The sequence below is a fragment of the Miniopterus schreibersii genome, assembly GCF_964146895.1.
Source record: "Miniopterus schreibersii genome assembly, chromosome: 8".
Lineage (NCBI taxonomy): Eukaryota > Metazoa > Chordata > Mammalia > Chiroptera > Miniopteridae > Miniopterus > Miniopterus schreibersii.
This window is the reverse complement of record NC_138109.1, coordinates 31,619,324-31,647,268: the sequence shown is the minus strand read 5'-3', so window position 1 is coordinate 31,647,268 and position 27,945 is coordinate 31,619,324. Positions and strand designations below refer to the sequence as shown.

General features: G+C 42.0%; 1 protein-coding gene across 4 annotated transcripts; it reads left to right on the top strand.

The window, feature by feature from the left end:
- Positions 1–90: 90 nt before the first annotated feature.
- Positions 91–22,224, top strand: ORC1 (origin recognition complex subunit 1). 4 transcript variants are annotated; one of them, XM_081145213.1, is made up of 18 exons: positions 91–175; positions 3,110–3,184; positions 3,880–3,979; positions 4,610–4,737; positions 6,832–7,010; positions 8,167–8,485; positions 10,416–10,782; positions 11,694–11,798; positions 12,369–12,561; positions 14,964–15,061; positions 15,686–15,787; positions 16,229–16,400; positions 17,001–17,108; positions 17,386–17,535; positions 18,240–18,359; positions 20,279–20,448; positions 20,940–21,027; positions 21,959–22,223. In XM_081145213.1, exons 3-18 carry the CDS (start codon positions 3,885–3,887, stop codon positions 22,151–22,153), a joined length of 2,589 nt encoding a protein of 862 aa, XP_081001339.1. In that variant the 5' UTR covers positions 91–175; positions 3,110–3,184; positions 3,880–3,884; the 3' UTR covers positions 22,154–22,223. The 4 variants fall into 4 exon arrangements, with proteins under 4 accessions (XP_081001339.1, XP_081001338.1, XP_081001340.1 ...); XM_081145212.1 differs by lacking the exon at positions 91–175 and adding an exon at positions 426–516; XM_081145214.1 differs by lacking the exons at positions 91–175; positions 3,110–3,184 and adding an exon at positions 436–516.
- The last annotated feature ends 5,721 nt before the right edge of the window (positions 22,225–27,945 follow it).

Below are 27,945 nucleotides of genomic sequence, written 5' to 3'. Positions count from 1 at the left end.
AAGTAGGCGGGACCGGAGGGAGGGCGGGCTGGTGACGCAAAGCGGAGACAGCCTCGGGGCGGAGCTACGACGTTTGGCGCGAAATTTTCTCTACCTTCTTCCCATTTCTAGCGAGGATCTTGTTTCCGCTCGGTCGCGCGGCCGCTTGGCTGCTAGAGGAGTCCAGCTGGTGCAGGTGAGCGTTACTGCAGCTCCGCGAGCTCCTGAAGCAGAGACGGTGGGAAGTGGAGGGCTTGCTCCTAGCTTCAGGCAGCTTCGGCCCGCGGCGCGTGTGGCGTTGCGCCGGCTGGAGGGGTACCTGAGCCGCGGGGACGGAGGAAGTTGTTCTTTGTGGACTCACTCAGTCATTGATTAATTCAGCAGATACCATTTTCCTAAGCGACTGTTAAGTGTCAGGCCTCGTTCTAAGCCCTTTCGGAGCGTTCCTTTCCTATATCCCGATTGCTGAAACACTTTCCGCCCTGCCGGGGTCTCCGAGTTTGCAGTGGGGGAGCCGGAAGCCAACGGCGGAGAAACGTGAGTATTCCTGCCCTCAGGGCCTTGAGACTCAGTAATGACCCCAGCCATCCCTTTGGTCTCCGTTGCCCTTGTGAAGCAGCGCATCTTTTCTTCCTTTGAGCCATAGTGTAGCAAGCACCACCGGGAAGTAAGAGCATAAGTTATTACCCCATTTTATGGATGTAGCAGTTGCGCCCAGAAAGACTTGTCTAGTTCGCTCCCCACCCCCACCCCCGAGAGCGGCTCTTAACTACTTCTACTTCCCGTAGTCTAACCCTAGAATAGGAGGGACTTCTGTCTTGACAGTTGGAAAAGACACTGGTCTTAGGAGCATGAGTTGAAGAGATTCTTATCCTGGTTTGCTATCTGTGGAGCTGCAATAATTCAATGTCAGTTTTCGATTTCAGTTGTCTATAAAAACGGTTCCCTCATCCCTGCTGTAATGGGTGCTTGTGAATGCCATTGGAGGTTTCTGAGAACATGGTGTGCCAAGTTCTTCTGTAACAGTTCTTAACCATAACAGAGGACAACATGTGGACTTTAGAAGGTTTATGAATCCCTGAAATTGATGCAAACTTTTGTGTGAATTGTATGAGTTTCATAATGTCAAATTAGTAAAAAAAACAAACAAAAATAACAAGAAACACTGTCCCTTACAAATAGAGCAAGGGGTTAAGGAAGTGAAGGAGTGGATTTACCAATTTGCATACTCTTACTTAATCTTCAGTAATCCTAGAACAGTGCCTGGCACACAGTGGGCGATTAATACATATTGGTTGAATAAAAGGAAGGTTCAGTTATTATCCAATTATATGGATAAAGAAACCAAGGCCCATTTGACTTCTCAGTGTCTGGGAAGCCTGACTTGATTGTAATAAGCCCACCAGAAGTAAGCTTTTTCAGGCATACATTTAATATTATCCACTTGCACATATGGTGAAATGGTTAAGAGCAGTCATTGGAATCGGCTGCTCAGGGTTCGAACTAAGGCTGTGCCATCCTGTATAGCACTGGAACAAGTTACCATTTTGAAGTGATAATAGCATCTATCTTTCACCCAGCAAATATTTATTGAGAGCCTTCTGTGCACTTGGTACTATGTACTAACATTGTTCTAGGATTATTGTGAGGATTAAATGAAATAAATATATCAAGAGTTTTGCTCTACTTACTGTCATATTGGCTCAATAAATATCTGCTATCATTTTTACTGCAGCTCCCTTATCTGTTTTCCTTGGGTGGGAACCCCAGACTGGGTGGTCTGTATGTTCCAGCTTTCTGCTATCTGCAGCATTGAGAGCCTGTGGTGGGTATCTTCTAGAAGCCAAAGCCTTTGCTAGGCCAAGTCAGGTCTCCCATTTTACCCCATTTATCGCCCCTCCTGGGGAATCTGTTTACGGTGGTTGAGATGAAGTGCTGGGTCAAGGGTAAGAAAGCGGGGTAATGGTACAGAAGCATCACTGATACCTATGATTTCCTTATGCTACCTCTTCAGAAGGACTCCTGCTTAATTTTTGAACTTTTCATTGAAAAATAACGTACCACGAAGAGTGCAGAAATCATAAATGCAGCTCAATGAGTTTTTTATTGTTCGAATATTTTTTTATTTTATAATCTCTTTCAGCTAATTTGCCAGTTTTAGCAATAGCATGTCAATAAGTTTTCTCAGAGAACATGCCCATGTAACCAGCATCTAGATCAAGAAACATGACCAGCATCCCAGAAACACCCTTTCATGCTCCCTTTCAGTTACCTAGGTTACCTTCTATTCAGATTTCTAACACCTTAGGTTACTGTTACCTGTTTTTGAATGCTATATAAGTGGAATGAATATAGTATGTATTCTTTTGGTGTCTGGTTTCTTTAGTTCTTTGTTATTTTGTAATTTTCCCCACTTTGTGCTTGGCTTAATTTCATTTAAAATGCTGCTGTGAACATTCTGGCTCATGTCTTTTGATGATAGGTATATATCTCTGTTGGGTATATTGTAAGCTGTGTATTTACTAATGACTTAATATCTTCCCTCCTTTTTGCTAATTAGTTTCCATAAAATATACTAAAAAATATCTTTTTTAAAAACTGAAAATCTTGTGGGTCAAAATGTTCCCAAGTAGAATGTAGGACATAATGCTACTGAACTGTAGGAAACCAGCTTGTTTAATCAGGATGGTAATAATGCTATTCTAATTTTGTTTTCAACATGCACTGCGATTATTGGTCACGCTGTCAGTAATTCGGAGTAATTTTGTCAGGCTGGATTAAACTTTTTTTTACCTCGGTTTTGTCAAATTTTAGCTCCATAAGAAAAGCATTGAATTTAGAGGAAAAGCTTCTTATTTATTTAGTTATTGTTATTTGCCAATTATAGTTGACATTCAATATGACTTTATATTAGTTTCAGGTGTACAGCATAGTGGTTAGACATTTATACAAGGCTTATTTTCTTAATTATTTAAACTGAAGATAATGGATTGGTATTATTATTACCACTACTATGTTGCAGTTTCCAAATTTTAAAGAGGGTTGGCATATGTTTGGATTTTTTGTTCACATTTTTGTTTTTGTCAAAAACTTTTTTTCCAAGTGCTGTAATACAAGCATTTCTTTACAGCTATTCAAAATACTTACATCTAGGACCTGTTAGCCACAAAGAAAAATACCGTTTACAACTGTTAGAGCAATACAGGTTAGTGAGACTTTTTTTTCTTTAATTTAAGTGAAATAATATACTTAATAAAACCCGTTGCTATTCCCCCAAATGCCCCTTGCATGTTTTTCCCTCCATCTCTTGGAATCCCTCATTTCATTCCCTTTTATCAATATCTGCTCATTATTCAATATTTGGTTCAGGAAACCCATGTAGGAATCCCTTCCTTCCTTCCTGAATAGCCACAAGACCTGGTCCTCTAACTTGCAGTGGTCTCTGTGGCTCTTTCTCTTGGCTTTTCACACTATTTTGTCCTTTAGTACATTTATAGTTTATATCTTTCTAGATTTTAAGTGTTAGAAAGACACTTATAACCAACCACTGTATCACTGTGTTTTAGTTTCAAGTTGTTAGATGTTTCTTACCTATCACTGTACCTTGTACCTAGTAAGTACTTTTAAACATTTATAGTTTCATTTCTTACATATTGACCCTTCTATTTTCTGGATAGAAAGAGATAGTCATAGTACAAGACATACACAGATGATACTGAATTGCTTATGCTTGATCTTCATAGAGCTTGACTTTTTCCTCAAAAAAAAGTTTTCTAAATCTAAAATGTGTAGGAGTATAGCTGGGGCAGAAAAGAAGGTTGAACTCATTGAAGGCAGGGATTGTGTCCTATAATCCATCAAAGTGTTGTCATGTTAACTCAGTTAGTGACTTTTACACAGGAGCCATGGCATGCTATTCTACAAGGCTGAAGACCAGACAGACTTATTCGTGGGTTGGCAGCCCATTGTTGGATCGAAAACTACACTACCAAATCTACAAGTGAGTGATTTGGTTGTCTTAGAAATATAATTTCTCCAGGCTAAACTGTTAATAATTTGTATCTAGTCTGTTCTAGTTACTACAGATTAAGGACTAAAGGACAGTAAATATGAATTAATTGTAAGAAGAGGTTTTGTTTGATGCAAGAAAATGGTAGTATAAATATAGCAGTTAGTGATAAAGGAAGACATTGTCAGGTTAATAAAATTTGATATGTATGATAATGTCATGTCTATTTAAGGTGGACTCTATGTAATTCTGCATGGTAATAGGGTAGGATTAGATGTTGTTACTATGTCCTCCCAGCTCTAGAGATCCCTGATTAATTTGCATTGTTATTGGGCAGCTTTTATGCCTTTGGAAGCCTTGCTTGTTCTTTGTTGATAACAGAGAAGTAGGGTTCATATGAAGGCTTCTTGCTTAATCATTCATGCTCAAACAGTTCATTCAACCCATTTTGTCTACTCTTGCAAAGAACTGGATGAATTGATTTCCCAGTAGGAGAACTGGTCAGCAGAGAGAAACTAGGAGATTTTCCAGTTGGAGAGCACTTTCCTTTGTGCCTAGAGAGTGTGAAGAGCTTGGCTCACCCTAAGTGATTTCCTAACATGTTTCCCCGTTGCTTCCTAGAGAAATGAGTGTGACATCAAAAGGTTGTTCGGCTGAGATTCACATTCAAGTTGGACAGTTTGTGTTGGTTGCAGGGGATGATGATGAAAATCCATATGTTGCTAAATTGATTGAGCTGTTTGAAGATGGTGAGTTTTGGGTTGGAATGAAAACCATTCCTTGTCAAGAATAATTGGGAGGTGCTAGGTGGTGGGGGAGAGGGGCAGTTTACTGATTCCTTTGTTCACAGCAACATATAGGGTGTGAACCCTAGATTCTGAGGTGGGGTCACTTTAGCGCTAGCTGTACCCTCTTCTGTCTAGTGAACTTATTCACTAGAGCAGTATTGGACAAAATGGGATGGGGGACTCAAGAATTTAGCTTTTCTATTATTTTTAGGAGTGGGTAAGAATGGCCATTAAGGCAGGATTTTTGAAATGGAGTGAAAGGATGAATTCAGGAGGAAGGGGAAAGAAAAACAAAGGTGATTTGCTCTTTGATAGAGACTTCTCCTTTAATTTTGGCATAAAGAAGTTAGTGAATTTTGAAAATTCAAATTCTTTTTTTTCTTTTTTTAAATATATCTTTATTGATTTCAGAGAGAGGAAAGGAGAGGGAGAGAGAGAGATAGAAACATCAATGATGAGAGAGTCATTGATGGGCTGCCTCCTGCACGCCCCCGACTGGGGATTGAGCCCGCCACCCTGGCATGTGCCCTGACCGGGAATTGAACCCCGATCGCCTGCATCCTAGGTCAATGCTCAGCCTCTGAGCCACACCTGGCCGGGCAAAAATTCAAATTCTTAATGAGACAGGAGGTAGGTTGGATTGGTATGAGTTGATGATCAGTCAGTAAATAAAAACGCTTTAGGTGTTTTACCCAGAGAGACTTGTGTATAAGTGTTGAAAATGCTGGAAGAACAAAAATGTTGTTTCCCAGAGATCAGTAAGTGCAGAAAGCCATTACTGCCCCTAAAACTAGAAGAGCAAAAGGGAAAGTAGTATTAGTATTAACCAGAGCCTGCGAGTCCACACTCATTGCTTCTGAGCTTTAACCCTTGCGAAGCAAAGAGCACAGAAAGGTAGGAGGGGGGGCAGAGCTCCAAAAGGATGATTAAGAAGAATTTGAAATTATGCAAAACTGCCTCTGACAAGAGCTACAAGAGCAATGAGAGTGAGTTAGTCCTGTGGCAGTTTGGATGCCTAAAAGAAAGATAGAGTGAGTGGATAAAGAGGTTTTTAGGCTACCTAGATAGGAAGGAGGACAAGTATGGAGGAAAACCTCATCAAACTAATATCCACTAGGGGGAGCACCTCGGCAGTATAAACTTTTGTATTTGAAGTATGGACCCTTGTGTACAGATTTTAGAATCTTCGTGTGATGCTTCAGTCTTTCTCTGAAGAGAGCTAAGAAAGAGAAGAGGTGATGATGATGATGGCACTAGAGTATATGTCGTTTTACTTGGAACTAATGCTGGTATGGAGTGATGTTAATGGTGTAGTACAATGGTACCTTGGTTTTCGAATGTAATCCATTCCGGAAGACCATTCTAGTTCTGAAACCTTCGAAAACCGAGAGATCAACAGCCAACAACTAGGCCTCAGGATCTTGCACTCAGTGCAAACCGTGTCACATGTTTGACTTCCAAGGTGTCTTCGAAAACCGGAAACTGAAGCATTTATTTCTGGGTTTATGGCATTCAGAAATCGATATGTTCCTCAACGGAGACATTCGAAAACCGAGGTACCACTGTAAAATGATAAAACTGAAGATTGCAAGCATGTTTGCCAGAAGTCATCTCAGTGGCTGATACTGACTTTTGCCAAGATTTTTGCTTCTCTGCTGTTTGATGGCTTCTTTATAATCGCTGATTTGTAAGATTTGTTTAGTGCCCTTGATTAGAATTGCTCCTCTCAAGTGCCTTTTGGAACTTTTTTGATGACTGATAGCCACCGTTAGGAAGTGGAGCTAAGTGAGAAGAACATAGGTGCTGGGCTGAGTCAGATTGCTTCTGGTTGATCCTGTGGCCATTGACAAACTATATCAGGTCCCTGCCACTTGATTATTTTGCCTATATAATGGAGGTAGCCATAGTCCCTACCTTGTAGGGTTATTATGAGAATTAAAAATAATGTTAATCAGGTATCATCGAGTGCTTAGCACAGTGTCTGACACATAAGAAATGCTTAATAAAATGTTCTCCCATTTTCATAACTTTTCCTTTTCTACCTATCCCTCCTAGATTCTGAACCTCATTGTAAGAAACGTGCTCGAGTACAGTGGTTTATCCGATTCTGTGAAATCACTGTCAATAAACAGCATTTGCTGGGTCGGAAGCCTGATGCACAGGAGATATTCTGGTATGATTACCCCGCCTGTGACAGCAACATTGATGCTGAGACCATCACTGGCCCTGTGCGGGTAGGCGATGCCTTGATTCTCAGTTCTATCTTGAAGCTTATTTCTGTATGCCTCCTAAGCTGCATGACCTTAAAGACATTACTGACTCTAATTTACCCCATGGAAATGAATTTTTTGCTGTTTGTCATCTTCTCTGCATGTCTGCGTACTTCTTCTCAGCAGATAGTTATTGAGGGCATTTACCATGTGTTAGGAGCCTCCTGGAGGGAGTGACATTTAGGTTGTGACTTGAGGGATGAACAGGATTTAGCAAATGTACCACAGTGGGAGATTGTGTTTAGCTATGATTGTGGTAGGCACGAAGCATTGCGAGGCTGAATACACTTGCTTAAATGAGGACTTCACCTTCGGTAAACCAGCACAATGAGTGCTGGTTACTACAGGCAAATTTGTATTAATGGGATTTTATGATAAATCAGGTTCCAGTGAGCTGTAGGCTGAATTGGGACACTGGTTTGAAGACTGAGGCATGGGTTATTCCTGGAGCTAGAGCTACTTCAGGCCCAAAATGAGATTAGAATTTGGTGTGAAGTGTGGTCTCATGGTGATTAGGTGTCTGGTTTAATGGCAGTGCAGAGAGACCTTGTTCTGGCATGACTATAGTCAGATTTTTCCAGTCTGTGCCGAGTGAAGGAATGAAAGGCAGATGTAGAAGCTGAGACAGCAAGATTTTTAGATACGGAAAGGCAGAGAGGGAGGAGGGTGTTTTGACAGGAACACTATGATAAGAATGAGTAGGACTGTGACAAGCTAAGCTTGACTAGTGATGGAAAGCCACTTTGAAGAGTATTGACCACTCGGGAGGTAAAATGGGGCCAGATTTTAGAAGGCATTGAAACTCAGTTTAAGTAATCTGATCTTGCTGCAGTGGGAGCCATTATAGACTATTGACAGTGGAGCATACTTAGAGAAGTTTTTGTGTGGAAATGTGGCATGGCTGAATAGAATCGCCTAGAATAGAATCAACATGGGGTATGGATACCAGTGATGAGTCTGTGGAAATATGTTATGCCATGGCTGTGCCTATTTAGTTTGGAAGAGTAACGTTCCAGGTAAGGATGTAACTTAAATGCTTTTTTATCATAGCTATCATGGAGCATTCCTTGGCTATTCTGGTCCTCATTTCTTCCTATTCACCTATATTTTCCAAATTCAGGTAGTAGCTTTAGCCCCAGATGAAGTGTTACCTACAGATCTGAAAAATGAGAAGACGCTCTTTGTGAAACTATCTTGGAATGGGAAGAACTTCAAACCACTATCCCCAGAACTATTTGCAGAGTTGGATAAGCTACAAGAAGGCAGTCCTAGATGCCAGAAAACCATGAAAGCCAAGAGTAACAGCACAGAAAGCCCTTCTTGGACCACAGCAAAGCATGGGATCAAAAGGATTGAATTGAGGCACTCTACCTCCAAATCGCATCAAATTGCTACGCATCCTGTTACCCCAAGGGCAAGGAAAAGGCTAGAGCTTGGCAGTAAGTGTGGAATGGATCACAGTGGGCAATATTGAGGCTAAAGGAATAAGAAAATATTAATTCATACTACAGTATTAAGTTAGTGTAGTAGTTTGCCAGGTACTGATTGGACACATGTAGAAATATATATAACATCAAATTTACCATTATAATCTATTTTAAGTGTACAGTTTAGTGGCATTAACTTTATTCACATTGTTTTACAACCATCACCATCAACTTCCAACCATTAAACAATAACTCCTCATTCCCTCATCCTCTGGCAGCCACCATTCTACTTTCTGTCTCTGAATTTGACCACTCAAGATACTTCATGTAAGTGGAATCATACAGTATTTGTCCTTTTCTGACTGGTTTATTTAACTTAGCATAATATCCTCAGGGTTTATCCATGTTGTATCATGTGTCACTATTTCCTGTCTTTTTAAGGTTGAAACAATATTCCATGGTATATATATATATATACATACATTTTTATTTACCATTTATCTGTGAATGGACATTTGGGTTGCTTCCACCTTTTGGCTATTGTGACTAATGCTGCTATGAATACAGGTATACAGATATCTACTTAAGTCTCTGCTTTCATTTTGGGTATATACCCAGAAGTAGAATTGATGGATTGTATGGTAATTCTATTTTTGATATTTTGAGGAACCACCATACTGTTTTCCATAGCAGCTGTATCATTTTACATTCTTATCAACACGGTACAAGGGTTTTGATTTCTCCACTTCCTCCCTAACACTTGTTATTTTTTGTTTTTGGTGGTAGCCATCCTAATAGGTGTGAGATGATATGTCATTGTTGTATTTTTCTATGATTAGTGATATTGAGCTCTGTAAAAAGCTGTTTTTTCAAGATCTCTGCTAAGGTGACATTGCTTTTAGATTCCTACTAGAAGAGCTAAGAGACATATATATATTTTAAAACTCTTGAAATCATACTGATACTTCTAGCCTGTACACAACAAGGCTCTTGCGCTTCTTCCCATAATACATCAGTGTATCACCCTTCTTTAGGAAGAGCCTGGTTCCCAGGAACAAGCCTGATACACACAAAAGAGTTTCACAATAGCTATCCCAATACTACTACCAGCAGTAAATTTACCAAGTAAAAGTTAAAAATTTATTTGGATTGTTTTATGCCTTTAGAATATATTCCACTGAGGAAGTAAAGTTGGTTAAATTTTTTCTTGTGATGTTTGTAGATATTCAGTTAGGTTCTTTTATTTCTGTTCATGTTCAAAGACCTGTAAGATCTGGCTCTTTCACATTCTATCTCAAAAGCCATCTTTCATAGCACTTAGGTGCTTTAGGACAATTATTTTACTTCATATTATAGACATCCATGTATATCATCTCCCCTGTTAGACTACAGCATCTTGTGGTTGGGGACCAGGATTGTCTCGTTCGACTTTTGTTTCTCCAAGCACCTGGCACATACCTTGCCATTTTAACAACTCAATTGATATGTGTGAATGAATTGCAGGTTCTTGGTGCTTGTAGTCATGATGATAGAGGAACAAATCCCAACATGGTTCTGTGTATTCACTGAATCCAGCTGGTTGTCCCTGGGGATCCATCTTCTCTCTTGGTAGATTTAATCTGAGCTAAGAAAAATCTAGGCCTTGGTGTTTCTCAACAGAGCCACTGGTGTAAGTTTTTCAATTGCCGTGGAATATCTACAAAAGCTGACTTGATAGTTGACTTATGGTTTTAACTAGGAAAATCACCCACAGAATTGAGGAGAGGGACTAAAGATAATATAGCTACCTGGCCTGGGGAAAATGCGTGGGATAGTTCAAAATATGGATAACTCATGTCTTCCTATAACTTTAGTGGATGAATTTAGCTGTAATGAGATTGGGGGTGGGTATAGCGCTGCTTGTAAAATGCATACATTGTCTGGTGATTTCTCTTGGGCCTAGGTTTCCCTGTGACACCTAACACTGGGATTTCCCAGCAGACTTCGTGGGCGCCTTTGGATTCTCCCAAAAGAACTAAACAGAAAATGGCCTCTGAGATCACCTCACCTTCTAAGATGTCTCTGCCTGATGGACTTCAGACCTCATCTCCAGCCCTGAAAGCCCCAGAGAAAACTGGGGAGGTTCAACACTCTTGTGCTGAGCAGGTCAAGAAGGCTTCACGTGAATGTCACATGATCCTGAGAACCCGGGTCCCAGCTTTGAAAACCACAGAGTTTAGTGAGGAAATAACACTTGACCCTGTCAGAGGGGGAAAGAGATCCTCAGTAGTGCCTTCTGTGATTCTGAAACCAGAAAAGATAAAAAAGAGGTGAGGGGGACGTTACCCTCCTTCCCACAGAGCAAGTCCAGGTGGCTCATGTGTCGTGAAATGTGTGGCTCACAGTTGATAAAGTTAGAGCAGTGGGTCACAAGTCTGAATGTGTCAGGATCACCAGGAACTTTCCCAAAATACAGATTTCTGAGCCTCTTTCCAGGAATAGTGACTCAATCTCCAAATGTTGGGATCAAGAACATGCATTTTTGGAATGTTCTTTGGATGATTCTAGTATACCCAGCTGCCCTTTGGAAATCACTGCTTCAGAAGATAATTTCCAGAACCTGGTTTGCTTCGTAGTCCTGGATGTCATTATTTGCTGTGGCTCTTGTCACATTTTAACAGCCATTTTCTTAGGTTTTTTTGTTTTTTCTTAAAAAAACTGGAAACCATTCTCAAATACATTTAGTACAAGAAGATAATGCATCTAGAACAAAGTTTATAGTTTGGCACTAGAGAGTGTGTGTGAATAATGGACTGCACAAATGTGAGAACCCAGCAATTCCAGATTTCAGTGTTTCCTGCTCAGAAACTCCAGCACCTAGCTCATAGGTTTGCTTGATAAATGCTTTGTATTTAATATATAGCTGCATTTCTCCTAACCTTGAACTGGGTGGGTTGTGAATTCATAGATATGTTAGAAAAGAAAAAGGACAAGAAACTATGCCTGGGGTTAGTATATTCTGGTCTCTAGTTGGGTGGTGAGTCTGATTTAAGTGATAAGCTTTTAAGCAAAGTATAATCTCTGGGTTTGAGTCAAACTTCAATTATAAACTTTTTAGCAAAGTGATTAGCTCCTGTAAAAAGAATAAGAGCAAGTCAGGCCACCAGACTATCTTTTGTGCCTGCTGCTGATCCCTAGTGCCCAAAACTGCTTTCCATAATCTTGATGTGATATCTTGCAGGGAGGCACAGAAACCAGAAGCTCAGGATGAAGCTGCATCTACTCCCCATCGTATCCGCAGAAAGAGTTCTCGCTTGACTTTGAATCGGATTAGGCAGCAGCTCCGGTAAGTGCTCCTTGGCAGGCAGAAAAACATTACTGCCATTTATGATATCTGGAATCTTATTTCTTAAAACCTCTTATAGTTCTTGTTTGTTATTTGCTATTTCATCAAAATTCACCTTTTTACCTAGTATGTCTGGAATTATGTTAATTTCACATAAATGTCATAGTTTGAAAGGGGCAAGAAACATTGTTCTGGGCACAGGTGGCTCTCAGGGCCCCATAATCACACCTAGCAAGACTGTTAGAGGTATGCCTAGAAGCATGAACTTTGGTTTTGATAGTTTTAGATGTGAAACTCAGCTTTGTCACTTACTATCTGTGTAACTTAGGAAAGGTTGCATAACCTTTCTAAGCCTGTTTCCTCATCTATAAAATGGGAATAATATACAAGACACAAAATAGTATAAATAAAGCCCTTAGCAGAGTACCTCAGTAGCAAGCACGTGGAATACCTCTTCTATTGCTGGGCCACAGGAGAGACTGCAACACCTCTAATCCACACTGACCTGTTAGAGTGCTTCTGATTTAGACTTCAAACACTGAATATCAGAAAATGTGTCCCACCATTCAGGTTTTTAGGTAATAGTAAAAATGACAAAGAAGATGAAGAGTTTCTGCCAGCAGCAGAGATTGCAGACTCTAACAGTGAGGAGGAAGAGGCTTCGACACCACCCCTTCCAAGGAGAAGCAGTTGTGTGTCCAGGAACCTACACTCTTCCACCAAGTCGTCCTTACATACACCCTCCAAGACACCAAAGAAAACCGTAAGGTTCTTTTAGCTTTATTTTCCAGTGAAGCATCCCTCTCTTAGTTTAAAAATTGTGATGGCTGGGATCACACTATTACAAGTAATAGCTGTATTCTGAGCACACGTCTGTTATAGTCAAAGCTATTACACTTGAAATATTCATGAACCCTATGGCTGAAAATGAATCCAGCAGATAGTGAATTTAGATTCCAGGTTTCTTTTAAGAGACAGAACCAAATGGCCAAGAGCCGGACTTCCAGAGGGAAGGATAAGAAATGGCACTTCGTCTTTGCATTTCCCACAAAACCCAGCAGAATGCTTTGTGCACAATCAGTGCTCAGTGGGTATTGAGTCCAGGGCTGCTGAGCTGTGTTGCCGGTTTTATGCTGAGACGGGTCAGTAAACCATGAGAAGTGGAATGGGAAAACAGACAGATAGCCAAGCAAACTGGCTGAGCAATTTACAGCCAGATACAGGAGGTCACCTCCATAGAGATAATATCTAGGCCTAAGTTGTATTTCAGCTCTAGGCCCAGAAAAGCAGTAAAACCAGGTGGGCCAGGATCAGCTGCCATGCCTAATGACCCCTGCCCTGGTGCTCACCAATAAGTAGAGATCATGACCCTGAAAGAGCACACCTGGAAAACTAATGACTATTCTACTGAAGCTTCCCCGGAGACCTCCCCTAAGATTCCCACCTGCAAAGAGAGAGAGGAAAGCCTCAAGACAAAGGACCCAGCCCGAGTGCTCTCCCTCTGGGGAGCATCCCTCCCCATCCCTTTCCCCATCTTCTTCTCCCACAGGCGTGCATCTCTTAAACTCTAAGGGACCCCATGATACTTGGCAACCAAGGGCGCAATTGGCAGTGGCAGCTCATCCCAGGCTAACCCCCTGAACCTTTCCTAAGTACCCCTTTTTTCTGACGTCCCAGTGAGTTAAGGCAGCCCAGCCTAGGCTCATCTGTTGCTTCTTCTATGCTGAGCCCTTCCTTGTTTTACTGTCCCCAGCTTTAATAAATGTACCCTCTTAGTCACCTGGACTCGTGTTGTGAAATTTTTCCTGCACCAAGTCAAGAACCCACACAGTAGGTTGGCCCTAGGCAGGCCTGCTCAGGGCCAGGTCACTGTTGGGTAACAGTGTCACTTGATACCCCTGAGAAACAGGGAGAGCTACTCAGGTATTGGTAATGAATTGTGTGATGGAAAGAGAGGAATGGATGTCTCTTCTGCTTCCTGTGGAACTTGAGCAGAATGGTGAAAGCTATTAAAAGATTATTCCCATGTTTGGATTACACAAAATTAAATTTGCTTCATTACCACATGACTTGTCAAGGCCATTAGTTAATGTTATTGTGACCTTCAAAGAGAGCATTAGAACCTGAATCTTTGGCCAGTTAGCTTTTTTTCATGGAGGATATTGTTCTTTGGAACACCTCTAGGGAAGGAAACCCAATAGATTGCTTTTGGACTGGAGGCAGTCTTGCCTGGAATTCTTTATTATGCAAATAGCTCAACTAACTTCTGGTTTGATTGCAACTCCTGGGTTCCACCCAGAAGAGTTATAGGGTGTGAGGGCATCTTTAGCATAATTAAAAAGGTCAGAAGTCCATCAAATTTCTTACACCTTCTGAACAAAGTTTTGTTACTCCTTTCCTGTTTTCTCCAAAGTTAATAGGTGTTAAACCATAACGAGGGTCTAAGTGCTTTCTGCCTGAGGAAGAGGTAGAGAGATTATCACTCTATAGCCCTGCTGGAAGCAGAGGGTGGATAGGTGAAATGTCCCCACAGAAGGGAGTGCTTTGTGGAAACACCTTGAAGGTGTAGCTGGCCTGCTAGTGAGCCAGTAGCAAGGAAAACAAGAGAATAAGTAAGGCTTTAGCCTAGAGTGAGCAATGACCCTGGGGTTTTGAGTGGATAAACCTGGTGAGGTTTCTCCAAATGCTGTACTGTATCGTGGAAGTCCTGAGCTAGAGTTTGACCATATTTTCAAATAAATCTAGAGGGAGGGTCCTGTGTATCAAACCCAGTTTATGCCTCCTACTTTACCCTATGTTTGGGCAGAGTAGTTAGGATTTTTCATAATTTCTTTCTTTCAAAGTAATATTTTACTTTTAAATAGTATTTAATCCATACTTTCATTTATTCTTCCCCCAGATTGACACTGTTTTCCAATCCTAATACTGTGTGTAAACTGGAAAAAAGAAATCGTGTTTGGACTATGAACAAAGTGTATGTGTGCTGTGAGGAGAGAGGGAGAGTCATGGTACTTTATACATAAAAGTACCTCCTCTCTTCACCACCTCTCTTCTTTTTAGCAGGTTATCAGGAATCAGATTTGCTGATGTGTCCTGAATGGTGTTTTGCTTTGTTGTTTTGTGTTTTCTTTTTTCTGAAATATGTTCTCTTTTTTTTTAATACAGCCCAAGCATAGAACGCCATATCATGCCACTCCCCAGATCCGCAGCCGAAACCTGGCAGCCCAGGGGCCGTCCAGCGTGCTAGAGGAGGCCCGGCTAAGGTAACACTGCTCTTGGGTCCCTTTCATACAGTAAGAAACGGGCCTCTGCTTTCATTCACATGAAAGAGGAATAAAATAGAGAGTAAAATGAACATTTGTGTTTAGAGATAAGAAACCTCTAGGTGCCTCATTAGTGCAGTGGGTAGCTCGTCAGTCTCATAGAGATAAGAAACCACTCAAGTAGTGTCTGGGTCAGCTCGTGCGGACAGGTTCTAGAAGGAGTGACCGTCCAGTCTACTGCCATCATTGTCTAAGGGATGGAGGTGATTAGTCAAGACACTGCTTCTCAGTTACTGTACCCTTTAGAACTATGTTGGAACTTTTTCAAAATACACAAGCCTGCATCCTGCCAGAAATCAACTGAATCAGAATCTCTTGTAAAATGAGGTCCAGCCATGTGATTTGGGGGGAAGCTTCCTAGGTGGTATGTACCCTTGGTTAGCACCACTGAGTTGGTGATTTGGGTAGAGAAGGATTATGCGGCTACATGGAGAGATTTGAGAGTGAAGATATTCCCTTGGGTTTGTGACTAAGGTTTTACATAGAAACCATAGATAAATCTTTTCCATTTATTATTGAGTAGATGGTGAAATGCTTCTAAAGTCCTCCTTTTCCCTTATTTAGTCTGCATGTTTCTGCTGTACCTGACTCTCTTCCCTGTCGGGAAAAGGAATTCCAAGATATCTACAACTTTGTGGAAAGCAAACTCCTTGACCATACTGGAGGGTGAGTCTTGCTGAGCCAGGTAGGATGGTTGGGGGAGAAGGCTCCTGCTAGGATACCCCCTCAGGTGTCAGAGTCCAACCAGATGGTCTTTCCCTAGTGCCAGGAGAACAGGCAAAATCGTTATTGAAGCCTAATTAGAGCTTCTGAAGCAGCTTTTGTTGTCAAAGTCATTCTGTAAGAATAGAAATTCTGTCTTTCAAAGAAAAATGAAACTGGCCTTCTTTGGGTAGGCAGTTTGTATACAGCATTGCTTATAGAATGAATGATTCTGTAGAAACAGGTCCTGCTCTGAGCAGCTTCCAAGGATGGTCCTTACTGCCCCCACCTCCACATTTCAGGACTTTCAGTCCTTCCTTCAGCACATATTTGCACAATACTAACTGGTGATAGTGTGAGGCAGCTGGCACAGACCTAACCCTCACATCTTCCCTTCTTGCCTAGGTGCATGTATATCTCCGGGGTACCTGGGACAGGAAAGACTGCCACTGTGCATGAGGTGATACACTGCCTCCAGCAGGCGGCCCAAGCCAATGATGTTCCTCCCTTTCAATACATTGAAGTCAATGGCATGAAGCTGACGGAGCCCCACCAAGTCTACGTGCAAATCTTGCAGGTAAGCAAAGCAGTTTGGGCTTTTTGGAAAATACAGTTTCTTGGTGGCACATGAAAAGAAGAAGGTTTACTTAATTATGTGCATATTACATATTTTCAATATGCCAGGCATTGCCCTTTGAGTAGAGATAGCAAGGGCAAAGAAAGTAGAATTCCTACCCTCAAGGATCTTAAAGTGTAGAAGCTCAGTATGAATTACTGGAAGCCAGTACTTAGTAACATGGTGAAACCGTTCAAACATAAGAGGCAGTATGGCAAACTATAGAAAAGGGTGAGAGGTAGGCCAGGATTTGTACCTCACTCTGGTTCATTAGCTGTTATCTTGTAACAGATAATGTCCAGTTATAAATAGAGTCAGGCAGTAATGATTTTGGAGCCTTCTGGGACTAGCCTGCGGCTCATTTGCATTTCAGTCACACAGACTTTCATCTTCGCTTTTGGTGCCTTCTCTTCTTCCAGGTTTAGGTTAGACTAGAGTGGAAGGCAGAGTATAGGGTCCCGAAGTCCTCAGACTAAATAGCTTCCTCTCTTTGCAGATTTAACTTTAAACCCCAGCAAGTAAGTCCCTTACAGTTTACCATACCTGTTTTCCCCCATGCAGAAGATGACAGGCCAGAAGGCAACAGCTAACCATGCAGTGGAACTGCTGGCAAAGCGATTTTGCACCCAAGGGTCCTCTCAGGAAACCACTGTGCTGCTTGTGGATGAGGTAAGGAGATGCTCACAGGAGGACTGGAAAAGAAGCGGCGTGGTTCTTGACTGAGATGTTCTGAGAGGAAGTACTGGGCAGGAGGGAAATTCTGGCCCCTTCATTCATCTGAGCCTGTTCTCTGGTGGCATGAGGCACGTGTCCATTGACTTCCTTGCTACTCTGCTGATATGACCTGAGAAGTGCATGCAACTAAAGCAGTGGTAACAGGTCTTCACTTTGGGCCCTGGCTAGGTCTCTGTGGTTGACCCTGCCTCTCTCTCCAATTCCCTGGCAGCTCGACCTTCTGTGGACTCAGAAACAAGATGTAATGTACAATCTCTTTGACTGGCCCACTCACAAGAATGCCCGGCTTGTGGTCCTGGCCATTGCCAACACCATGGACCTGCCAGAGCGCATCATGATGAACCGGGTGTCAAGCCGACTGGTAGGTCCTAGGGCCATTCTCAAGCTGTTCTTACAGATCCAGAAGCTGGGCCAAGGAGTTCTGCAAAAATGAATACACAGGAAACTAAAATAAATGGGGAAAGTAAGAAACGTGGTTCCTAAAATTCATATCATTTTAAGTTGGAGTTAAATATGTCACCATTGCATGATTTGCTGCAAACATATCTTGATATTCTGCTGCCTGTACACTTTTAAAACGGCAGAGCCCTGGAGTTTTAATTATTTTTATAATATATCTAAGCACTTACCCTTGCCAGGCAGTGTTAGATGCCTAGAGCATAGCAGTGAGCAAGGTGGACACAGTCTCTGCCCTTGTTGGGCCCGTGGTTGAGCTGGAAGCACAGGTACTTATGAGCATCATGAGTGAAGCCAGGAGCTATACCTGTACAGATCATAGAGCTGAAGATCCTCGCTCTCACTGGAGCACCTCTGCTTCTATCTACTTTTCAATTATTCTGGTAGAATAAAAGGATCTTTTAAACTAAATGAAAAGTAGTTGAGGACTACTGCCCCAACTACCACTGGCCATTGTCAGTAACAAAGAGCTGGAAGCAGTGGAAGTCCCAGCACAAAATCTGCAAATTGTTACATGGAAATCGGGTTTGGGGACTGGTGGGTGACTCCACCAAGGCTACCAGAGAGGGCAGTCAATGAACTTGTTTCTCTGTTATCTTGGCTCCCCAGGGTCTCACCAGGATGTCCTTCCAGCCCTATACTTACAGGCAGCTGCAACAGATCCTTGTGTCCCGACTCAGAGGTTTAAAGGCCTTTGAGGATGATGCCATCCAGCTGGTAGCCAGGAAGGTAAGTCATCCTCAGGGCAGCAAAATAGTCGACAATTCTTTGCTGAGCATCTGTCAGTGTGAGGTCCTGTGCTGGGTACTCTGGAGATGAAGAGAAATTGAGGAAGTTCTGTAAAAACAAATATAAAAAGTAGAAACAAAGTTCTGAAAAATTCCTGAAGTCTTCTTATTGTATAATAGATTAGGAGGCTATGACTATGGTGGGCTTATATACATATGAAGATTGATTCAGGGAGCAGGCAACTTTGTATAATGAAAAGGGCAAAATAGTTAAATAGACAAACGTGCTATGAACATGGTACTCTTCCCAAATGCAGTGGAATGGGGTCAGAGGAAAGAAGCGATAGGGTAGAAACATCCACAGGACACCCTTACCTACTGGATGTGGGAGATTAGAAAAAGAGAAAAATATATAAGCTGATGCTCATGTTTTGGTCTTGGGTTACTAGAATAATGACTTTGTTTTGAATGTCTTATATTTGAATTCTGAAAACAAATATACACAAAACATTTAAAAAACTGTAATTCTACTTCCCAGAAATGACTTTAATGTCTTTGTGTTGTGTATATATATGCCTAAACAACTTGCTTTTTTCAAACTTAATGTAGCATGAATTTTTCAAAGAAATCATTTCAGCATGTCATCAGGCAGGATGTTATTGCCTATGATGGTTGTCAGGCAAATGATCAGGATTGTTGGCAAGTACTGGAGATACAGAAACAGAGACCCTTGCAGGCCACAGTGAGTAAGAATTCCCTTCGTGAAATTTAAATTGCAAGTGGCCTAAATCAGCTTAGAAGGGAGGATAGGATTGCCTGTGAAGGGCGCCCAGGAGCCCCTCAACCTGTGTGCACGTGGAAAGGAAGGAGCAACACTAGAGCCGCTGGCAGTGTGGGTTGATCTGACTCACTTAACCACAGACTTCTCTGAGTCCCCCAGATTTGTGTCCTCCTTCCCTCTTGATTCTGGTTGTTTAGCCACTGACCAGGCAATCTCCAAGATTTACACAAATGCTGTGAAGAAGGCTTGGCTATGGCCTTACCTTGAAAATAGGACCCACCTTACTTAGCCTCTTGGCTTTGGCTGGTTGCTTCTGGGAGCACACTTCTCTCTTCATGCAAGGAATGAGAACCCTTGTACTTTTCAGATGTTTCAATGTGATCATGGCGCATGGGTGTCTCATAGATTTCATTTCCCTAATATTAAATAAAGCTGAGAATTTCTGCATTTTCCACAGTGGAGTTATTTGTAAAACCAAGACAAAGGTTTGGATCAGGGAAGAGTCCCAGGCACAACAAAAGGTTATGTGCTGCATGATGACATTTTGGTCAACAAAGGACAACATGTACGACGGTGAACCCACAACATTATAATGGAGCTGAAAATCCCTGTTGCCTAGTGATGTCATAGCACAACGCATTATATGTCATAGCACAACAGATTACTCATGTGTTTGTGGTGATACTGTTGTAGACAAACCTACTGTGCTGCCAGTTGTATAAACATGTAGCAAATACAATTACCTACAGCTCACAATACTTGATAAGGATAATGGACTATGTTACTAGTTTATGTATTTACTATACTATTCATCGTTATTTTAGGTGTATTCTTTCTACTTATAAAAAGGCTGTACTATGTATGTTTGTGTATATGCACTCTGATATTTGCATAGTGACGAAATTGCCTAATGATGCATTTCTCAGCGTATCCCCATTGTTAAGCAGCACATGCCAGTTATAATTTATATCTGGGCTTCCTCCAGGTTCCCAAGGAGGACTAAGTACTTAACTTCAGGCTTACGGCCATTCTCGACAACGCCTTTCTCTTTTTTTTTACCCAAACATGGAATTTGTTGGTTTTTCTCCTGGGCTGATATGGCATGGGGACCTCAAGGAATAAAATGATCCCTCTTGTAGGTAGCAGCCCTCTCTGGAGATGCACGACGCTGCCTGGACATTTGTAGGCGTGCCACCGAGATCTGTGAATTCTCCTGCCAGAAGCCTGACTCCCCTGGCTTGGTCACAGTAGCCCACTTACTGAAAGCAGTAGATGAGATGTTCTCATCGTCATATATCACTGCCATCAAGTAAGATACTTCTGCTTCCTGACCCTGAACCTTCTTTGGAAAACTATTGGAGGGCCACAGTCAGGGAAGGCCATGGAAGCTTGTTTCCCTCCATTTACTGAAGACGCTGTCCTTAAGAGGCATAATCAGGAATGTAGACCTAGTATAACAGGAGAATTTCCACGAATTGAGTTACACTGTAGGTGTTTACTAAAGTGCTGTGGGAACAAGAAGGTTACTTGTCTCATGCTGATTGATAAACTCAGCTTATGAAATGGGGGTGCTGGTACCTTTCCAGATGTAGCTGCTATGTTCCCTTACTTCCAAAGCGGCATTTATTATATCATTTGGACTTTGGGAAGGTAGAGGGAACCTATACTGAATAATATAGGAGGAAGTAGTCCCCAGTTTTTTCCTGTCTCTAAAGATGCAGAAAAGCTTTACATATTTGGCTTTTCTCTCGGTGTTGGTGCAGCCACTTACCGATAATTTACGTCTTCATTTTCTTTAAGAAATTCCTCCGTCATGGAACAGAGCTTCCTGAGAGCGATCCTTGCAGAGTTCCGTCGATCTGGACTGGAGGAAGCAACATTTCAACAGGTGATCAATCTCCTTTTTTTCAAATCCTAGATTTTGGTCTGGTGCCTTTAAAATATGTGGGAATTTCTATCACTGTGTAACAGCTTGTCTCTATTTTGTGACAACCTGGTAATGCTAAAGAATATCAAACCAGCACCTATTTTTATGTGATATTTTATTGAGTTGGATGAGAAGAGGCCTTTAGCAACTGCTTTCTACATGTTAGATTGAAGGTTTACTATGTGCCAGATACTGTCCTAGGAGTGGGAGGTTCAAAGATGAACAAGTCAAAGTCATTGCCCTCATGCAGCTTATGTGGCGTTGGGGGTGGGGGGACTTATAGTTAAAAGAGAGAGTGCTCAGAAACCACTATAGACTTGCCTGACCCACTTGGGGCTTTAGGGTCAGAATCTATGTTTCCAGCTACCCTTCTGCCTCTATTTATTCAGTATTATCTCTGTGCTTTTCCAAGGGTCATGCCTTGCCACCTGTACACTGTATCTGCTAAGGAAAATGCCTTACAGCAAAATTTGACTTGAATTATGACAGTCTCAGCTATGGAACTCTCAGCCCCTGGATACTAGGACTGTTTGTATAACAGTTCCTGTTCTTGACACATTATATCCATTAACTCGAGATATTATAATACATTTAATAGATAAAACTGAAGCTCAAGAGAGTGAGATAACTTGCCCAAGGTGTCATGTTTGGGTATTTGCTTGGACCAGGATTCAGACCTGCTATCCTCTGATTCTGAAGTTTATATTGTATTTTGCCCTTCATTTGTGCCCATTGAAGCAACTTTTGATGCCTTCCGGGGTATTAAATATCCTGGCCAAGAAGTGTCTGATTTCCCTAAAAGAAGAAAGAAATTATCATATACAGACCCAGGACGACCTTTCCTCTCTTAACCTTTCTGGCAGCTGACCTCGGATTTGCGTTTTGTTTCTAGGTATACCGGCAACATGTGGAACTGTGCAGGATGGAGGGACTACCATACCCCACCATGTCAGAGACCATGGCAGTGTGCTCTCACCTGGGCTCCTGCCGCCTCCTCCTTGTGGAGCCCAGCAGGAATGACCTGCTCCTTCGTGTGCGGCTCAACATCAGCCAGGGTGATGTGCTGTATGCCCTGAAAGAAGAGTGAAGAGCTTCACAATAAAGGACTGTGAGCTGCTATTATTAAAGAGTCTGATTTTCTCTTTCTAAGCAATGGAATTGTGACAAATTATACTGAAGGGAAATGGCAACCATGTAGTTTGGAATTTTCTGTTAAATAATTTGCTTTTTCCAGAGTGTTTGAGAAATTTATAGTCATCACAAACATCAGATTATAAAACCAAATAGGCCCTCCCTCTGACTTTTTTTTTTCTCTTTATCTTTATTGTTGAGAGTATTACAGGTGTCCCATTTCCCCCCCCCCAACTGACCCCCTCCACTTCGCTCCCACTCCCTCCACAGGCCTTCACCCCGTTATTGACTGTATCCATGGGTTATGCATATATGCATATAACTTCTTTGGTTAATCTCTTCCCACCCTCCACCCCCCTTCCCTCTTTCCTCTGAAATATGATCCTCTATTGCATGCGTCAATGTCTCTGGGTCTATTTAGTTTGCCAGATTCTTTTGTTCATTAGCTTCTTAAAGAAGACCCTTTTCCTGTAGTGCTGGTCTGGTGGTGATGAACTCCTTTAGCTTTTTCTTATCTGTGAAGCTCTTTATCTGACCTTCTATTCTAAATGATAGCTTTGCTGGGTAGAGCAGTCTTGGTTGTAGTTCCATGTTTTTCATCACTTTGAATATTTCTTGCCACTCCCTTCTGGCCTGCAAGGTTTCTGTTGAGAAATCAGCTGACAGTCGTATGGGTGCTCCCTTGTAGGTAACTAATTGCTTTTCTCTTGCATCTTTTAAGATTCTCTCTTTGTCTTTAACCTTTGGCATTTTAATTATGATGTGTCTTGGTGTGGGCCTCTTTGGGTTCCTCTTGTTTGGGACCCTCTGTGCTTCCTGGACTTGTAAGTCTGTTTCTTTCCCCAGGTAGTGCAAGTTTTCTGTAATTTTTTTTCAAATAGGTTTTCAATTTCTTGGTCTCTTTCTTCCCCTCTGGCACCCCAATAATACAAATGTTGGGCCTCTTGAAGTTGTCCCAGAGACTCCTTATACTATCTTCATATTTGTGGATTCTTTTTTCTTTTTGCTCTTTTGGTTGGGTGTTTTTTGTTTTTTCATGTTCCAAATTGCTGATTTGATTCTCAGCATCCTCTACTCTACTGTTGATTCCATGTAAATTATTCTTCATTTCAGTTTGTGTAGCCTTTATTTCAAATTGGTACTTTATTATGTTATCATTTTCTCAGTTATTTCCCTAATAATATGCTTAAACATCCACATAAACCAAATTCTGAACTCTGTATCTGTTAGCTTGCTTGGATCTATTTCATTTAGTTCCTTTTCTAGAGATTTCTTCTGTTTTTTCCTTTGTGATATGTTTCTTTGCCTCCACATTTTGGCTGCTTCCTGGTGTTTGTTTCTATGTTTTAGGTAGAGCTGCTATGTCTCCTGGAATTGGTAGAGTGGCTTTGTGTAGTAGGTGTCCTGTAGGGTCCAGTGGCTCAGCTTCCCCAGTCAACTGAGCTAGGCCTTCCAGGTGCTCCCCTGTGTGGGCTGTGTGCACTATCCTGTTGTAGCTGAGCCTTGGTTGCAGTTGTCGTCACTGGGAGGAATTGACCCCCCGGCCAATCAGCTGTGAGGACCAGCTGCAACTACAGCCAAAAAGCTGCAGTGCTGGAGACACCCCTATGGAGCAGGATTTACTTCAGTGGAGCTTTGGTGTTCACCAAGTGTGCCCCTTGAGTGTCACTCATGGATGTGGTAGGGCTGTAATCCAGCATGGTCAAGTCTGACCACCAAGTGCACTGTCTCTGGGGCCTCCTGGGAGGTGCAGAGCCAGCCTCTGCAAGTACCTTGCCCAGGGCCACCCAGCATGAGCTACACAGCAAACTGTAGTTGGCTGCTACTTGTGCTGGGGTTGGTGTTGTCCAAGAGAGGCCAAGCTATGAGCCAGTGCAGCTGCCGCTAGTGCCAGGCCTGGGGCCACTTATCAAGCCATGTGGGGCCCGCTGCTGCTTGTTTGAGAGATTTTAGAAAAGTCCTAAGCGTAAGGCTCGAGAGGCCACTTGCACAGAAAAGCCACTGGAAACAGCCTGGCTGAGCTTGCAGGTAGGGAGGGGCGGGGCCTCTGGGAATCACGGGCGGGGGCCAAAGGTGCGAGTCAGGTGCTGGCGATTCAAATATGGCGCCTGCCTGCCGGCTGTGTGCAGGGAGGGCTCGCCAAAGGAGCAGTGGGCTCTGCCAGCTCTTCTGTCTGGGAGAAAGCTGCGACTCCACCTCTCGCCCTGATTCCAAGCAGCTTAGTTCCTCCCGAGTGTCCCAGGCTCATTTTAAGCTGCTGCCCGGAGCTGGGCTCAGAGGGTGCGCGTCCGAGTGAGTCCATGCGCGGGCCCTTTAAGAGGCTCCCTCAGCCTCTGCGACCCTCAGAGACAGTCCCCTCTGGTTTCAGAGCCCGAAGTTGTGGGGATTTCTCTTCCTGGCCATGGAGCCCTGGGTTGGGAGCCCGATGTGGGGCTGGGCCCCCTCCCTCCTCCGGGAAACCTCCCTTGAGGAGATGTCCTCCTGGGTTTAACCTGTGGCACCGGGTGTGGGCCGGCGGCCACATCTCCGGAATTCAGCCCCGATCCGCCCGCGTCTGTGCCCCTCCTAGCGGTCTCGGTGCTTCTTCAGTTCCCTGGTTGTGGGGCTTCTGTGCAGCCAGATTTCAAGAGGTTCTGAGTGATGGTGGTTCTGTATTTTAGTTGTAATTTTGATGTGGTTGCGGGAGGCGGCGGGTGCAGCTGTTACCTACACCGCCATCTTGTTTCTCTTTTATTTCTGTTAGTAGCCCTGCCATTTACTTAATGGTAACATACCATGTACATAAATATCTGCATATAATTACTTATATTGATATAAGTCTGGGGAGAATATGTAAGAAATTGGTTATATTTGGTGCCTCTGGGAAAGAAATGGATAGCTATGATCAGGAGTTAGAAAAAGACTTTCACTGTATGTTATTCTGTATCTTTTAACTTTTGAACAATGTGAATAAAACAAACTTAGTTTATAAAAAAGAAATGCTGGACTATCAGTGATAAAGAATCCCTAGCAACAAATAGCTAGAAAATATAAATTTTTAAAAGATACTATATATCATAAAAACAAGTTTTTACATGAAAAAGACTTAGGTGGAACAGAAAATATAAGGTACCTAGAAATAAAGCTAATAAAGAGATATAATTAATCTCTAAATAGAAATAAGTTCCAATCAAAATCTTGGCAGGGTTTTCTGTATAACTTTGCAAGTTAATTCTAATATTTATTTGGAAACCAACAATGGGACAAACTGACATCTAAAGCCTCCTTATGAGAAACACACATCACCCATGTAATAACAGTCTTGCCAGAAATGTTTGACCTGAATCTATTGATGAGAAAATTATGGGCTAAATCAAAATTGAGGGGAAAATATTCCACAAAGCAACTGTTCCCTTTTCAAAAATGTCAATATCACAAAAGGCAAAAACAAAATGGAAGAACTATTCTAAATTTAAGGAAAATAGAGAAATTCAAGCTAACTGTACTATGAATCTTGATTGGGTTGTGTATTTAAGAGATGCAAATAAGCCCTAGCTGGCTTGGCTCAGTGGTTAGGTCATCGGCCCTCAGACTGAAGGGTCCCGGGTTCTATTCTGGCCAAGGGCACATAACTCAGTTGCAGGCTCGATCCCTGGCCCCAGTCGGTGCGTGTAGGAGGCAACCAATCAATGTGTCTCTCTCACATAGATGTTCCTCTCTCTTTCTCTCTCCCTTCCACTCTCTCTGAAAAGCAATGGAAAAAATATCCTTGGGTGAGGATTCTAAATAAATAAATAAAAGAGATGCAAATAATTATATACATTGTGGACTATAGTCAAAATAGTTAATAGTATTATATAAATGTTAACCTTTGTGAGTGATAAATTGTGTAGGAGAATGTCTATGTTCTTAGAATCATGATGAAATATCAAACTAATTCTTATAGTTTAGAAAAAAGGCATAGGTATGTATATACACTTTTTTTGTATATACACATATTTATAACTGAATATAATTGACTGAGGATCAGTATCAGAATATTTTAAAGAATTACACAAATCAAAAATTTTTTAAAAAGAATTACACAATTTTTAAAAAGGAAAAATGGGTAAATAAATTATCCACAAACTAAGAAACAGGAATGACCAACAAACTGGAAACAGTAAAAGAGGTCTGCAAGTCAAAACCCTTTCACATCTATTAGAAAACTTTTCAATGGTGATATGGAACAATTAGAACCCAAATGTCCCACTGATGGGAGTATAAACTGGAGCAAACACTTTATAGATAATTTGGTGTTTAGTCTGGAAAATGCAGAAATCCTATGACTCAGCAATTCCACTCCTAAGTATATACCCTAGAAAAACACGTGTATCTTAGGAGTTGTATACAAGAATGTTCACAGTACTGCCTGGCTGGCATGGCTCAGTGGTTGAGCATTGACCTATGATCCAGAAGATCTCAGGTTCGATTCCCCAGTCAGGGTGCATGCCTGGTTGCCAGCTCGATCCCCAGTAGGGGGTGTGCAGGAGGCAATCAATCAATGACTGTCATCATTGATGTTCCTATCTCTTTCCCTTCCTGTCTCTTAAATCAATAAAAATTTTAAAAATATTTTTTAAAAACATTAAAAAAGAGAATGTTCATAGTACTATAATGGCAAGCCATTGGAAAAGTGAATTTTCATACTATGAAATACCATACAGAAATGAAAAATAGGATAAATTTTAAGTATCAACGTGGATGAAGCTTACAAATAGTCTGGAGCAAAGAGGCTGAAGAATATATGAAGTGATGTCAATGATAATGTTAAAGCTTGCAAAAAGATGGATTATTTAAGGCATATACATACATAGAAATGCTCAAGAAGAATAAACTCAGGATTAGGTAGCTCTTTAGGAAAGGCTTGCAACATGATGGGTATATAGGTGGCTTCAACTGTATTAATGTGCTGTTTTTTCTTAAACTTGTGGTTACTGCTCATGTTAATTCACACCAGTAATAGGAACTATTTTTTTGAGTGCCTACTCCGTACCTACCATGCATTGCTTTAGAGACTAGTGTAGACACGGAGATAACTTAGAGAACCATGGAGCCTGAGAACGTGAAATATTGTATATCTTTCGGTATATATTAAATATTTCATTATATTTAATGAGAAAAAAATGGGAGTGAAACTTAAATTTTACAGTGCTAAGGTCAGTCTCTTTGGGCAACCACCCCAAAGCAGTAGGAGATGGAAAAGCTTTTTGTCCGAGGCAACTGGAAGATTCTTCCACTTGCTAACTACAAAACAAGAATAATTTGTAAGTTGAGATAGGCAGGAGTGAGTTGCAAGGTTTGTTTTAGATGGAAGGTTCTCTTTAACGCCTCTTACTACCCCCCATTTCATTGCCCTGCAGGGTAGGGGAGTAAGAACTTGGTTTTCAACTATCTGAAGTTACTTCATGAACAGGTGCAGTGAGCACCTACTGCCTGTCATATCTTAAATATTTAACCCACTTTCTGATTGGAAACAGTACATTCGGCTACGAAATGGTTAAAAATTATGGTACCCCCGCCCCTCCATTTCCCAGGCGTCGCCTAAAGGACCCGGGCTAAGGAGGCGGCCAGCTGAGAAGTCCCTCCCTGCGCTTTGGGGGGGTCTGCGCCAGTCCCGCCCCCACGCCAAGAGGGGCGGGGCGAGGAGGTGAGGCCAACCGCGCGCCCTGGAGCCTGGGACTAGGAGGAAACTTGGCGGGGAGGTTGTAATTGGGCAAGGGCAGATGA